This window comes from Pongo abelii, chromosome 23, assembly GCF_028885655.2.
Source record: "Pongo abelii isolate AG06213 chromosome 23, NHGRI_mPonAbe1-v2.0_pri, whole genome shotgun sequence".
Taxonomy (NCBI): domain Eukaryota; kingdom Metazoa; phylum Chordata; class Mammalia; order Primates; family Hominidae; genus Pongo; species Pongo abelii.
Window position 1 is genome coordinate 30,510,630 of NC_085929.1, and position 15,680 is coordinate 30,526,309.

Sequence of the window (15,680 nt, forward strand, 5' to 3'; positions counted from 1 at the left end):
ATCCTTGCTTGGTGCCCTGTGAGTAAATCTTTTCTCTTTTGCAAAACTCGTGTCATGGTGATTAATTTACTGTGCAATGCCAGGCACTGTTGGAAACCTCTGGATAGACCTCAAAGGGCCTCAGCCATCTGGGGAGGCGTCCGCTAGAGTGTAACAAATATGACCCCAGCAACTGGGGAGGGACAGCTCATTCCTTTATGAGGTGTGGGGCTGGCAGCCCCGCAGGCAGTCAGCCACCCTTCCTCTCTGGCCTCCATCCTGGGCACTGGGCCCGGCACTGGGCAAGGAGGCTGCTGCACCGCCTTTCTCCTCTTCGTTTTTTTTTTTTTTTTGAGACGGAGTATCACTCTGTCGCCCAGGCTGGAGTGCCATGGCGTGAGTTCGGCTCACACTGCAAGCTCCGCCTCCCGGGTTCACGCCATTCTCCTGCCCCAGCCTCTCGAGTAGCTGGGACTACAGGCGACCGCCACCGCGCCGGCTAATTTTTTGTATTTTTAGTAGAGACGGGGTTTCACCGTGTTAGCCAAGATGGTCTCGGTCTCCTGACCTCGTGATCCATCCCCTTCGGCCTCCCAAAGTGCTGGGATTACAGGCGTGAGCCACCGCGCCCAGCCTCTCCTCTTCCCTTTTAGTGGGAAATACACCTGCAGCCTAGATTCCCAGAAAGGGGTGGTGAGAGAGCAGACACGCCACTGATTGACCCAAAGTTCTCGGAGCCAAGGGATGAGTGAAGAGGGCGTGGCCGGACTCGGGGCTCCTGGTGTGGTGCACCGCTGCAGGCTCCGTGACCCAGCAGTTCCTGCCCAAGCCTCACCTACCCCCAGCCATTCCTGTCCGCCGCCCCCAACCAGCCCTTCCTGACCGCCGTCCCCAACCAGCCCTTCCTGACCGCAGTTTAGGTCTGCCTTCCCACGCCCCACCCCATTGCCCCCGCCGTGGGTCTGGAGCTGTACCTGGACCTGCTGTCCCAGCCCTGCAGTGCAGTCTACATCTTCGCCAAGAACGGCATCCCCTTCGAGCTTCACACAGTGGAGCTGACCAAAGCTGGGCTGGGCAGGCAGGCCTAGGGGATACTGGCCGCGGATCCCTGCCTGTCCCCGCTGCTTTGCAGTCGCGCCGAGAATGCAGACTAACACGAAGAATCAGACTCTCCGGTGTAGAAACTATTACATAATTATCTATTTTATTATTTTTACTTTTTGGAGACAGGATCTAACTCTGTCACTCAGGCTGGAGTGCAGTGGCACAATCATGGCTCACTGCAGCCTCGATCTTCCAGGCTCAAGCGATCCTCCCACCTCAGCCCCTCAAGTAGCTGGGACTACAGGTGCCCACCGACATGCCCGGCCAATTTATTATCATTATCATTATTATTATTATTATTATTATTGAGAGGAGGTCTTGCTGTGTTTCCCAGGCTGGCCTAGAACTCCTCGGCTCAAGTGATCCTCTTGCCTTGGCCTCCCTAAGTGTTGGGATTACAGGCATGAGCCGCCATGCCCCGCTGGTTGTCCATTTTAATAGAGGCTTGATCTTTGCTTGCAAATACAAAACATTCTTCAAAATGCAGGTTTAGAGAGGGCACAGCAGGCACAGCAGGGTAGGGAAATTGAATGGGGCCAGAATATCTTCACCCCGTGTGCTTGGAAAAAACAATGAAACTGCCTCTTTGTGTCCTAGGTAAAATAGTCCCTGTCTACCCCTGCCTGTGTCTCTTCCACTTTTATATTATTTATTTATTTATTTATTTATTTATTTATTTATTTATTTATTTTTTACAGTGTCTCACTCTGCAGCCCAGGCTAGAGGGCAGTGGCATGATCCCGGCTCACTGCAGCCTTGACCTCTCAGGTTCAAGTGATCCTCCCAACTTACTCCTCCCAAGAAGAATAGTTGGGACTACAGGCATGTCCCCATGCCCAGCTACTTTTTTTTTTTTTTTTTTTTTTTGGTATGTGCAGATGCGCGATTTTGCCATGTAGACCAGGCTGACCTTGAACTCCTGAGCTCAAGTGATCCTCCTGCCTCATCCTTCTAAAGTGTTGAGATTACAGACATGCACCACCATGTCTGGCCCTGGGTCTGTTTCACTTTTATGTATTTCTTGGCATTCTTCTGCCTTTTCTTTTTCCTGCATCTGACTTGCTCTATCCCATGGGGCTTCTCACCCAGCTGAAGGGGCTGCTCCCAGAGGCTAGAGGCTGGAGGGCCCTGTGGCAGGGCAGTGGGGGAGGCCAGCACCCTCACCCTGAGCTCCAGCGTTTGCTGGTCTGGCTGGCATACAGAGATGCAGCTGGAGCAGAATTCAGTGGAGGAGGCAGGGCTATAACTGAGCAGTAGGGCAGAGAGCAGAGCCAGAGCCAGAGCCCCCTGGGCAGACCAGAAGGAGGACCCTGCTCATCTGAGTCTTCCCAACTGCTGCCCTTGGTACAACCAGCTTGAGTCACCTGCTACAGAACAGGGGCTGGACACAGAAGCAGTTTGTGGAGGGAGAATGTGCAGGGGTGTTCATGTCCGTTCTGTAGAAGGACAAAGAGGTCCACATGTAGGCCTATGATCATACTGGGGCCTGGCTTGACTGAGGCCCTCTGATCCAGACACATTAAGCAGGCACCTAATTCGGCCTCCAGCACTGGCCTAGAGTGCGAAAGTGAGTCAGACCTGGGAACCCCCAGTGGGGAGGGAGCCTTGAGAGTTTGGCATAAGAAAGGAAGAAGAGCTGAGCCACTGGAGGCTGAGTGGCTGAATGGGGCAGGGATTCCCAGCAAGAATGAGGTTGGTCTGAGGGTTGGGAACATGTTTGGCTGGGACTCTGGGGTATTGACAGGTCACCCAGCCTGGTCAGAAGGGCCTAAGTCCCCAGCTGGGTTAGGAAGCTGAATCAGAGGGGGCAAGCCTAGAGCCCAGGGAGGAGGCTGGAGGGGTCTGACCTATGGATGGAATGGGCTGGGGGTGGGGTGTGAATTACAGCTCCAGGGAATTGTTCTTGAGCCATGCTTCAAGGAGGTGGACACAGGAAAGGTGGCCTTCAGATGGGGTCAGGATCTGTGACCCAGTGACTAGCAGAGAGGCCTCCTCTTCCCTGATGCCTCCCAGATAGGGGCCTCAGAAAGCTGGTGCTGGGATTTTGGGGTGGGGGTGGGCAGAGACCTCAGAGAACTCTGGGTTGTCCCCACTCACCTCTCTGATCTCGCCTGCAGGCCAACAGCACAGCGATGCCTTTGCCCAGGTGAACCCCCTGAGGAGGGTGCCGGGCCTTGAAGGATGGGGACTTCACCTTGACTGAGAGGTAACCGGTCCCTGGGCTGCTGCCGGGCCTTGTGGGGCCAGTCGTCTGTCTGTTCACTGTTGATGGCTGGGATCATGGACTGTGGGCCCTGCACCAGCCCCAGGGTGAAGAATGGGCTGAGGCAGGCAGAGGTGCCCAGTGTTGAGAGGGTTATAGAAGTCCCCTCCTGCATTGTACAAGTGAGGAAACTGAGGCTGGAGGAGGGGAGGGACTTGCACAAGGCCACAGGGCCCAGTCTGCTTCCGGGCCTCCTCACCACCAGCCTTGCCCTCCGAAAAAAGGAGAGTGCTCTAAGTTTTGAGGAGAGGATGTACCAGGCATCTTAATGCTACCATTTTGCCCACAGATCCTGTGGGGCAAGTGCTGTTTCCCTGGAGAGTCGAGGGACCACTCAGCGATCTTCAGTGGCTATTTGCTAAACATCCAACAGGGCCAGACCTCATTTAAGCCCTGTGGCTTCAGCAGCGAATGTGTCTACACCTGTCTCTTTATGGAGCTCACATTCCATTAATAGAAGGGGGAGCTGACAGTAACCCATGTAAACATGTAACATATCGGATGTTGATGGGTGCCATGGAAAAAATAAACAGGGTAAGAGTGGGGGTGTATGTCATTATGAGTAGGATGTTGAGGGAAGACTCCCTGGAGGAGGTGGCATCTGAGCAGAGAGCTGTAGGAATGTGCAAGGCATGAGGGGAAGGGTGTTCTGGCTGGAGGGAAGAGTGAGGGCGAAGGCTCCAAGTGGGACAATGCATGGGGTTCAGACTGGAGAGCAATGGGCCAGGGTGGGTGCAGTGAGCAGGAAGAGCAAGAGGTCACGACAGAGGGGAGCATGGGACACTGGGAAGGCTTTGGCTCTTACCGCAGGTGGACTGAGTCGCTGGAGGGTTTTGAGCAGAGGAGAACTGTGATCTGACTTAGGTCGTAAAGGATCCCCCAGGCAGGGGGGAGAAAGCCACTGCAGTCATCTGGGATGCAGCGCTGGAGCCCCAGACCAAGGTGGTGGTGGTGCAGGGTTGCGGGGGATTGTGGTCAGTTCTGACTTTTCTTGAAACTCTGACTGCAGGGTTTGCTGAAGGGTTGGAGGTGGGTGGGAAAATGAAAGCCAAAACCAGCCTCCAGGTTGGTGGCTGCATGGTGGCATCCTTTACCGAGGTCACATAGTGCCTCTGTGGTGGAGCCGGATTCACGTTCAGAGCCTGGGATCACTGGATGGTCTGACACCCATAGAGGCATGATGAGCTCTGGGGGTCAGACTGCACAACCCTTCACCATAGGTGAACGGGAGATGGGACAGGGTGGGAAGCAATGCTGCCATGTCCCCTGGAAGGCTCTCTCCCTACTGGCCTTGCTCCTGGCCCTGTCCATGCTTTGGATATGTTGGGGAGATACCCAACTTGCTCTCGTTCTTCAGACTCACACTGGGTGCCCCTTCCTCCTGGAAGCCTTCCCTGAGCCCCTGCTGAAGTTCATAACATTTTGTTTCTTCCTTGCTGCCCTTAGTTGAGATGACAGTCTGGCCCCATGTAGGGCTGTGTGACCCTGGGCACTTACCTAACCTCTCTGAGCCTCACATCCCTCCTCCGCATCATGGGGATAGTGAAAATGCCCCAGAAAATGGCTGAAGAGTGTTCAGGGCATGTCTTCTGCCCCTGTCATGTCCCCCTACTATGGCTATCTTGCTGTGTATGAGCTGCATGTACAAAGCACCTGACCACTGGTACCCCCAGGACCTGCAGGCCCGCGCCCGTGGGGATGAGTACCTGTCATGGCAGCACATGGCCCTGCAGAGTGCCTGCTGCTGGGCCATGTGGCAGAAGGCGAGCCATGGAGGGCAGGGACACCTCCCGGGATGCCCAAGGGATGCTGCTTTCACTTTACAAAATCCTGTTTAGACCTGAGACCAAATCCTGGAATGCCAGAAACTGCCTAATTCACCCAACTTGTTCCATAGAGGGAAAACCAAGGACCAGAGCCAAGGAAGGATTCCCCTAATGTGCCTTAATTCCACAGCTACCACCTGCACACTTACACTCACACACTCTTTGACACACAGCCACACACATTCACACACACATCCACCCACGTCCACACACAGTCACATGATTTATCACATTCACACATACACACCCACATACACAATCATAACATTTACACACAGTCACACAGTCACACAGTTAACTCATATACACACATATACACCCACACAATCACACAATTCACTCATATTCAACAAAGTCACACAACTCACATTGACACACATACACACCAACCCCACACACAATTCACATACATACACACACATACACCCACATAAAAAACCACACCGTTCACTGACATTAATACAAAGTCATCACACAGTTCACTCACACACACACACACATACACCTCACACACACAGGCATACAATTCACACCAACAAATTCACATAGTTCACCCATTCACACACATACACCCACATGCACAAATTCATACTTCTCAGTCACATTACACACCATTCAAATTCACACACATATATACCTACGTACACACAGTTCACTCACATCTCACACATATACACCCACATACACACAGTTCACTCACGTCACACACATATACACCCACACATAAACACAGTCACACAATTCACTCACGTTCACACCCAGTTCACTGACATTCACACACATACACACGCACTACACACAGGCAATTAAGTCACATGGCCGAAAGCCCGTCCTCACCTTGCTACACTTCCCTTCCCAGTGTCGCCTCTGCCTTTGGCCCTCAGTGTCCCCTTCCCATGCCTGGACTGCTGGAGAGCCCTGAACACACCCCATCTTCATGCCTCCAGCGCTAGCCCAAGCCCTTCCCTCTGCCAAGAGCACTAAGTGCAACTCAAGTTCACTTCTAGGGACCCTTCCCTGCCCCTCCTGCCAGGTGACCTGAGGATCCTGCTGGCCCCCCTTGACAATGATGCACACCATGGTTAGTTCAGCTGAGGTCGCTCTCCCAGACTTACTGCCACCTACACAGCACTGGGACTGACTGTTTAACTTTATTCTTTATTTCGTGTACTTTATTGGAGTGTCTGTTGAAAGCAAAACCATCCAATAAGGAACAACCCCAAGGCAGCCAGCATGGATCAAGAAGGCATAGGCTGTGGCCGCCATCCCCAGTGCCTGATGGGGAGAGGGGGTGGTAATGGAAAAGGCCCAGGAAAGCAGGCCAGAGTGTCCCCCAAAGTATGAGAAATCACTGGAAGAGAGAGCCAGAATGGGACCTAAGACAGAAGCCACCACCAGGCACCCTTAAGGCAGGACAGTTGCAATGGTTACTTGGAATACTTCCGGCTAGGAGTGGTGTTTTGGGAAGTCGGGGACCCCAAACAGAGGGACCGGCTGAAGCCATGACAGAAGAACGTGGACTGTGAAGATTTTATGGACATTTATTAGTTCCTGAAATTAATACTTTTATAATTTCTTATGCCTGTCTTTACTGCAATCTCTAAACATAAATTGTAAAGATTTCATGGACACTTATCACTTCCCCAATCAATACCCTTGTGATTTCCTATGCCTGTCTTTACTTTAATCTCTTAATCCTGTCAGCTGAGGAGGATGTATGTCACCTCAGGACCCTGTAATAATTGCATTAACTGCACAAATTGTACAGCGTGTGTGTTTGAGCAATATGAAATGTGGGCTCCTTGAAAAAAAGAACAGGATAAGAGCAATTGTTCAGGGAATAAGAGAGATAACCTTAAACTCTGACTGCCGGTGAGCCGGGCAGAACAGAGCCATATTTCTCTTCTTTCAAAAGCAAATGGGAGAAATATCCATGAATTCTTTTTCTCAGCATGGAACGTCCCTGAGAAAGAGAATACGCACCTGGAGGTATCGGCTTATAAACAGCCCCCCTGGGCGTGGCCTGTCTCTTATGGTCGAAACTGCAGAGGTGAAATATACTCCAGTCTCCCATAGTGCTCCCAGGCTTATTAGGAAGAGGAAATTCCCACCTAATAAATTTTGGTCAGACCGGTTGATCTCAAAACCCTGTCTCCTGATGAGACGTTATCAATGACAATGGTGCCCGAAACTTCATTAGCAATCTTAATTTCGCCTCGCTCCTGTGGTCCTGTAGTCTCTCCCTGCCTCTACTTGCCTTGTGATATTCTATTACCCTGTTAAGTAGTTGATGTCTGTCAGCCACACCTATTCGCAAACTGGGGAACCCTGCCCTTCTTGGAAGGTGATGCTAGGGGAGATGAGTAACACCTTTCTTGGAGGTTTGAATTCCTCAGGGCCCCTCTGGCATATTGGTCTTCCTAATTCCTCCCTCGATCCCCCAGCTCTAGGGGTAGTAGCTTCTTGCAGTGTTTACCTCTGTGTTAATCTGGATTCTCTCTGTCTTTGGAGTTCTCTAATGCATGGTTACCAATTCTTTATAACAAGTTCTCTCTGTTAAAATAATTGTGGTGGGGTCCATCCCTTGGATATACATGGAGGTCTGTGTGACAATGTATAATCTTACTATTTGCTGTTATTACAAAACTGTCCTAGAAGACATGAATGCTTGTTAAAAGAAATCTTTTAAGTCTCCTAGACTTCAAAGACCGTTGCTATTCCCTGTGAAACATCGCCTATATCCTTTAATAGTTTGAAATTCGAGTTGGTTACTTACTTAATATTTTGTTGCCCTGGTGATACAATTATGTTGACTTGTGATTGTGAGGTTACTTTGGTTAACCATGATGAGGATTACTAGCACATACTTTTACTCCATGTGTGTAACACAACAATTTAGTAAAATCAGTAACTCTTGGTTCTCTATTCAAAGTGTTTGGAATCTTTATTCTATGTAAAACACTGATGATGTTTGCCAATTTTTGAGTGTTCTTCATGTTATTGATTTGTAGGAGCTCTTTATATATTGCAGATTTAGTCTCTTACTGGTTATGCATGCTGCACCTGAAGAGTAGCAGCACTGCCAAGGACACTGAGTGTCTTGTCTGTGCAGAGCTTCACATGAAGCTGGAAACAAGGGACTGGGGCAAGAGGGAAAGATAAAAAGGGGCAAGTAAGTAACAGAATGAATCCTCGTTGCTAATCTCCTGGCCTCCATCCCGGACCCTTCAGGGGATCCTGGCAATTCGAAGCAGCATAGCCAGATAGGCCTCTGGTGAGGGTGTTGGGAGGGTTTTCTTGGCCACCTGTTCCAGGATGCTCAAGATGATGCTGTGGGCCTCCTGGCATAGCTCAGCACCCAGGAAAGCCTCCACTCGTCTACGCCATGCTGCCAGTCGTGACCGTCCCTCAAACAGTTCATAGCCGAGAGCCACCGGCTGTAGGGACAAGGATGAAAAAGTTGTGGGGATACAACTTTCCCGGTTGTCACTGCTGACCCGAATGCTGGAACCATGGGCAGAAGTATCAGAGACATGGTCAATTCTCCAGCCCCTAAGTGAATGGATCACAGGGGCCCAGGCAGTATGTTCAGCCTTAGAACCCAAGACCAGCCGGGGTGAGACCCCACACCCAGGCAGGAGGCAGAAATTCAAGGTTCTGGCCCCAGATCATCCAGAGACTTGCTCTGTGATTCCGGGCAAAGTTCTGGCTTTCTCCAGGCCTCAGTGTTTCTGTCTGCCTCATGGGTGTGACACGAAGAGGGACACTACCCACAGGCTGAGCTCACACCTGCATCAGCTCCTCCAGCGCCATGAGATCAGCCAGCGTCACCTGCTGGCCAGCAAGGAAGGGCCTGTCCCCCAAGAACTTGTCCTCCAGCCATTGCAGGGCCTGGTCTATGGCAGTCCTGTTGCGTTCCACCTTCTCCTCGGGCACCTGGACCCCAATGAGTGGCCCCAACACCTGATGGGGGCAGAGAATGGGTCAGTCTATGGCCCCTGCCTACTGCCAACTACTCTCTGGTGGGCAACCACTCTCCAGATGGCTCTTCTCACCTGGACCCACAGGGGTACACCAAAGGTGCCACGGATGCAGTCGGCATGCCAGCCCAGGTACTCATGAACACGGGCACGAGCCTGCAGGTCAGATGGATACCAGTGGTCTGGCGTCTGGTACTTACAGCTCAGGTAAATCAGGATGGCCGAGCTGGGAATGAATGGGCAGTGGCTGTAAGGACACTGGCACCAGGCCTTTACCCCTAGCTGCTCCCATCCCCCAGTGGGGCCCGGGGGCATCTCTGCATTTGAAGGACTGCCCTCCAGCCTCGCCCTCCATCTCCAGCTCCCCGACACCACCCCGTCCTCCTCCGAGTCTCCTCCTGTCTTTGTTGCCTTGGGCACCGACTCTTGGCTGGACCTTCTGCTTTGCACTTTGAGAACCTCATCTCTGTGATATGCCAGCAACCGCCCTATGAGGTAGAGACTCCTGTTAGCCCTTTAGCACAAGAGAAAACTCAAGGTCAGAATGGTCAAGTGACTTGTCCGAGCCGGTGCAGCTCAGAATAGGCTCCCTGGACCCCTGGAACCCTGCATGGGGCTGGCACACAGTGGATGCTCCGTGGAGTCCCTTGCATGTCCACGTGCTTGGGTCAGGGATCACGAGGGCAGGAATGTCTCTGGCCCTCGTCTGACAGGCCCCCAGCCATCACTTCTGCAGCCACCTGGCCTCTTGTCCTTTTCCTGCCCAGCAGCTGGACCTCACCACGAGCTGTGCCCTTGGGCCATGGCATTGGCCTCTAGGCCCGGCCTGGGCAGACTGGGGTAGTCTGCGACAAGTCACTAGAGGCTCTTTTCAGCTGGCATTTGTTGAACCTACTCTGCGCAACCGTGGAAAAATGTTCCCTTGTCTTCTCTTCTAATACCCTTCAGTCTGCGAGTGGAGAGGCCCTGGGGTTCAGAAAAGGCTGAAGATGAGAGGTGCGGGGACATGCTCTATTAGCCCCTGCTCATCCCGGTCACACCCGAAGCTGTACCTTCTCCCCAGATCCCTCTCCTTTCTTTTCTTTTTTTTTTTTTTTTTTTTTTTTTGAGACAGAGTCTCCCTCTGTCGCCCAGGCTGGAGTGCAGTGGCAGGATCTCAGCTCATTGCAAGGTCCGCCTCCTGGGTTCATGCCATTCTCCTGCCTCAGCCTCCGGAGTAGCTGGGACTACAGGCGCCCGCCACCACGCCCTGCTAATGGTTTGTATTTTTAGTAGAGAAGGGGTTTCACCGTGTTAGCCAGGATGGTCTCGATCTCCTGACCTCGTGATCTGCCCACCTTGGCCTCCCAAACTGCTGGGATTACAGGCGTAAGCCACCGCGCTGGGCCTTTTTGAGACGGAGTCTAGCTCTGTCGCCCAGACTGGAGTGCAGTGGCGCGATCTCAGCTCACTGCAAGCTCCGCCTCCTGGGTTCACGCCATTCTCCTGCCCCAGCCTCCCGAGTAGCTGGGACTACAGACGCCCGCCACCAACGCCCGGATATTTTTTTTTTTTTTTTTTTTTGTATTTTTAGTAGAGACGGTGTTTCACCGTGTTAGCCAGGATGGTCTCGGTCTCCTGACCTCGTGATCCGCCCACCTTGGCCTCCCGAAGTGCTGGGATTACAGGCCTGAGCCACCGCACCCGGCCAGATCCCTCGCCTTTCCCCTCCCTCGCTGCCCCATGGGGTATGGGAGGGCCAGTGGGGCCCGGGGCCAATGGGGAGAGTCAGGGTAACATGGGCTCCGGATGCGGGAGGGGAGAGGGAAGGAGGGCACCTTTCGGTCAAGATGAAATCACCATCCTTGAGCGTCGGCAGTTTCCCCAGGCTGTTGATCTGCAAGAACTCCTTGCTCTTGTGCTGCCCTGAAGAGGAAGAAGTCAGAAAAGGTCTTCAGAGTAAAAACGCTGCACCTCTACACCCTCCCTCCCCCTGCCCAAGCGGAGCCCCACAGCCCTGAGAAACAGCAAGGTCTGGGACCAGAGGGCTGGATCAGCCCCATTCCCTGGGTGAGACTCGCTGTCCTGCCACATTCCGGGGCAGCTCGGGGGCTTTGGTGGGTGGGGCCAGGTGCAGCAGGTGGATGAAGAGAAGTTTTCTAGCCAGGACTCTGGTGGGCCAGGGGAGGGGAGGCAAACTGGGGTGGCTCATCTCTTCTCCTCTCTTAATTCTCACAACAGCATGACCTTCTCCCAAGGTCTTCTGGGCTTTGTGAATTTATATGCGTGCATTCCACGCAAGAACTCTGTAAACTCCATTCAGTATTTTCTTTCCACCCCTACAGAGCAGAAGGTAACATTATCCTCCTTTTCAGAAGGCAAGCTAAGGTTCAGAGAAGGCTGTGACCCCTCCAAGGCCACTCAGTCGACAGCATTCTCTGGTGGCAGACACTGCAGGAGGAGGTGAGCGGGCTGTGCGGGCGGCGAGACGCTCAGGGCAGAGCAGGGCGGGGGCCTGGGGGTGCACTGGGTTTGTGGACACGCGGGAAAACGGGCTGGGCCCACCTTTGATAAGATCCACGGTGCGCAGCTCTAAGGGGATGCCATTCTTCTTGGCGAAGATGTAGACGGCGCGGCTGGGCTGGGACAGCAGGTCCAGAAACAGCTCTAGGCCCATGGCGGGGGCGGCAAGGACAGCGGGGATGGCAGTGAAGGCGCTGAGGGTGGTGTGGGCAGCAGCTGTGGCAGGCTCCCGGAGCGCCGGGAAATAGGGGATCAGGCCCCACCCCCTGGGGACAGCACCCAATTGGAGCGCACCACCCCCGGACCCGCCTCGTCCCTTCGGTTCCTGTCCAGTCCTGGCCGGCCGAGACTCCAACACCAGGTGCGTGCGTCCCTACAGGGAGGGCGGTCGCTATGAACGCACAGCTGGGAGGGTGGAGTTGGAGCTGGGGCCCTTGACCGGGAAGGAGGACGCGGATGCAGGGGGCTGACTGCAAGGGGAAGGGGAACCAGCTGGACAGGGAGAAGCAGGTCTGCTTTTCGGGATCCCGGTGCCAGGGACCCTGCCCAGTTCCAGGCGTCGCCCCGACCCAGAAACGACTGGGACCCGCCGTCCTGGAAAGGCCCCAGCGCACCGACATCTGAGGGTTCGTTCAGAGCTCTGTTTCTCCGCGATGCATGGCGGTGGAAGGGAGGGAACGAATGGGATCCCCCAAAAGGGATCTTAGAGTTTCACCCAGCGGGCTGTGACACTTGCAGGTGTCCCAGACTGGTGGGAACCTTGACTGGAAGGCTGGGGTTAAGGATGAACTTTCTACCGTCCAGACTGTCCTCTGCAGAGCAGCTGCTGCCAGAGAGCGGGAGGTCCCCCTCGGTGCACAGGATGGTGGCAGGAAGCCCGTAGCCGCAGGGTGCAGGAATGACTGCGCGGGAATCTCCTTTTTTCTCCGTGAATCCCAGCCCTGGCATCTCACCAGGGGGCACAGTGATGGTCCCGGGCTGGGCCCGGGACTCTAGCTGAATCTTTCAGAGTATCCCATCTCTCTGGCCAGTGGCCCAAGTGAGTGAACCAGAATGCTTCCTTGGCAGTTTTGAAACTGGAACTGGAGAGAGGAGCTCCCTATGGGGAGGTAAATGGGAGCTGGGGCCACCTGTAGTGACATTTCCTGAGTTCAAGGAGTAGACGAGTCTGAGACAGAAAAGCTGACTCAGAGAAAGGGAATGATAGCAGGGCGTGGTGGCCCACACCTGCAATCCCAGCTACTCTCATGGAATCTGTTTCTCTGATGTCTGGGTATGAAAGGACTTTCTAAGCCTCAGAACAGTGGGAGAACTCAACAAAGAAAAAACCAATACATATACAAGGATATTTTCTGGAAGAAAAAATGGATTAAACTTAAGCAAAAAACTGGGAAGGATCTTGGTAAAAGATATGTCAGAAGGAAGTAATGTTCTTTAAGATGTTCTTAGAAACCCATCGGACAGGTGGGGTGTGGTGGTTCATGCCTGTAATCCCTGTACTTTGGGAGGTAGAGGTGGGCGGATCACTTGAGGTCAGGAGTTTGAGACTAGCCTGGGCAACACGGTGAAACCCCGTCTCTACTAAAAATACAAAAATTAGCTGGGTGCGGTGGCACACTCGGGAGGCTGAGACAGGAGAATCACTTGAACCTTGGAGGCAGAGGTTGCAGTGAGCTGAGATCATACCACTGCACTCCAGCCAGGCCACTGAGCGAGACTGTCTCAAAACAAACAAATGAACAAACAAAAAGAAGAGAAACTCATCCGACGAAGACACAGGAAAAAAATGAGCAAAGGAAATCAGCAGAGGTTTCACTGAAGGAGAAAGAGATATGGTGAATACATGGATGAAAACATGTTTAACTTCGGTAATAATCAAGTAAGCACACACCAACACAACATGCACATACTGTTTTTATTTATCAAAGGTGCACATGGTTTTGAAATGAGTACTCCTAGTTAATATGTACAGAGCACTTACCCAGTGCCCAGCACGGGGGTGGCACCCTGTGTGTAAGAGAGCATGAAACAGGGAGACATGCGCCCTTCTGAAAGTAAGGGACCGCCTTTCTGGAGGATCCATTGGGCAATAAGGAGGTTTCCACACCTTAACTGTGTCTGCCTTGACCTCTGGAGCCTGGGAGCAGAGCCCCCTCCAGCTGGTGGGGAAGGAAGCAAGGTGTGTTTGAGGACAGAATGGAGAGAACTTGAGTAGAGCAAGTGTAGACTCTTCCTCTCCAAAGTGTGGTCAATGGACTGGGAGTATCAGCATCACCAGGGAGTTTGTTGGAAATGCAGAGGCTCAGGCCCCACTGTGACCTTACTGATTGGGAGCATAAACTGTAACCAGATTCCAGGGAGGATTCATACACACATTCCCATTTGATCAGTGGGGGGTAGTAGGAGGTGAGGTGAAAAGTGGGGAGGGGATGGCTACTGTACTGGAGAAGGCTGGCTTTGTGTTGAGGCCTTTCTCATGAGGGCAGTGGGGAGCCATGGAAGGCTTTATTCAAGGGAGGGTATGGGCACATTGAGATTGCAGAAGGATCCCACTGGTTGCCTCGTGTGAGGACCCAGGGAGAAGGGTGGGGCTGTCCCTGTTTGAGTAGGAGATGAGGGCTACTGGTGGCTATAAGTGGAAAGAAGTGAGCAGAGGTGAGCAGAAATCCCAAGGGCTGGTGATGATAGGATGATGGTGGGAACCAGGATGGGCTTTGGGCAGACCCTGACCCCTCTCTCTGCCTGTCGGCCCACCAGAGAATAATCCCTGTGTTCCTAGGCGAGTCAGTGCCACCCGAGATGTTGGCGGCCACTTTGGCTGAGCTGGACGGATGCCTGCAGCTGCTCGAGGACAAGTTCCTGCGGGCCAGGCCTTCCTTATTGGGTCCCGTATCACTGTGGCTGGGTGGTGGCAATCACGGAGCTGATGCATGAGAGTGCCATGGGGTGGGGTGGCCCACTGGGCTGTGGTGTATCTGGGAAGGGAGCTGCCATCCCAGCTCATGTTGTCTTTTCTGGCTGTGGGACCCTGTGTGAGTCACTTCTCCTTCTGAGCCTCAGTGTCCTCATCTATAAAATGGGGCTTTACAAACCCCTCACCACAGCTATGTTAAGAGGCTTCCAAGTGTCCCCAGGGAGGGGGATATCCTAGCCCATCACACACATGGTGGAGGAGGGAAAATCCAATCACAGAACCCCTAAAGCAGGTCATGCTGCCTTACACTTGGCTATGCCCAGCCCCTCTGCTGACTCTGTCTTCCCCTAGCCCATCAGTGCTGGCTGCTGAGTCTTTGAAAGCAGACCCACGATGGCAGCATGGTGCCCAACACGTGGAGGCTGCAGTGGGGGAGGACCTCTTCCAGGAGGCCCTGGCAGCTGTCCTGAAGGCCAAGGACCTGCCTCCAGTAGAACCTGCTGTTAAAGAGAATCTGAAGACCTTAATGCAGCTTTTCTTGCTGTGAGTGCGTGTCCCAGACTTGCTGAGCCCCTGAGGGGATGCCGTGTTGGTAGAATAAAGACATGGAGCTGTCTGTCTCCTTGGTTGTAAAGAAGACATATCTGCAAAGGCTCTGGTCCACAGTTCCTCCAGATATCATGCCTGCATTCCTTTTGTCGCCTACCCCATTCCGTTCTAGCTTCCATGTGACCTCTGAAAACAGCTTTGGCAAACACTTACTTGACCCTGTCCTTCTGTGTGGAACTTTCTATGGTTCCTCACTGCCCAGAAGCTAAAGTACAAGTCATTGAACTTTGCATTCAAGGCCTTGCTCCCAGTCCTCCAGGTGGCCCCGTCTGCCTGCACACTCTTATACCCCTCTCTGGGCTCCCACCTTGGCCTCTTGGCCTCTGCTCATGCTGTTCCCTCCTCGCCTTCTTCGCCTGGTGCCTTTCCTGGTCTTTTGGCATTTGGCACCCTGTCTCTTCTCCAGGGAGACTTCCCTGACCTCCCCAGCCCCAGTCCAGGTCAGGTGACCTCTCTGGGCTCCTCAGCCCCAGTGTTTCCATGCGGGGGATACCCCCAGACTG

At 53.3% G+C, this 15,680-nt stretch overlaps 1 protein-coding gene and 2 long non-coding RNA genes across 4 annotated transcripts in view; 2 read left to right on the forward strand and 1 right to left on the reverse strand.

Moving 5' to 3' along the window:
• Nucleotides 1–11,828, reverse strand: part of LOC100461022 (glutathione S-transferase theta-2B) — a 42,943-nt gene extending 31,115 nt beyond the window's left edge. The window contains exons 1-5 of one of the 2 annotated variants that reach the window (XM_002834616.4): nt 11,697–11,828; nt 10,970–11,057; nt 9,228–9,378; nt 8,962–9,135; nt 8,098–8,609 (exon numbers count right to left, since the gene is read on the reverse strand). In XM_002834616.4, the coding sequence (XP_002834662.3) occupies nt 8,400–8,609; nt 8,962–9,135; nt 9,228–9,378; nt 10,970–11,057; nt 11,697–11,808 (735 nt within the window). In that variant the 5' untranslated portion in view covers nt 11,809–11,828 and the 3' untranslated portion in view covers nt 8,098–8,399. Of the gene's footprint in view, nt 1–8,097; nt 8,610–8,961; nt 9,136–9,227; nt 9,379–10,969; nt 11,058–11,696 lie in introns of those variants that run through there. The other variant, XM_063722799.1, reaches the window with a different exon arrangement.
• LOC134761161 (uncharacterized) lies at nt 3,176–6,967 on the forward strand. The gene is made up of 4 exons (XR_010139441.1): nt 3,176–3,289; nt 3,636–3,880; nt 4,157–4,288; nt 4,793–6,967. It is a non-coding gene; the product is annotated as an uncharacterized LOC134761161 (long non-coding RNA).
• Nucleotides 11,049–15,138, forward strand: LOC134761160 (uncharacterized). Its single transcript, XR_010139440.1, has 3 exons — nt 11,049–11,201; nt 11,507–13,533; nt 14,434–15,138. It is a non-coding gene; the product is annotated as an uncharacterized LOC134761160 (long non-coding RNA).
• The last annotated feature ends 542 nt before the right edge of the window (nt 15,139–15,680 follow it).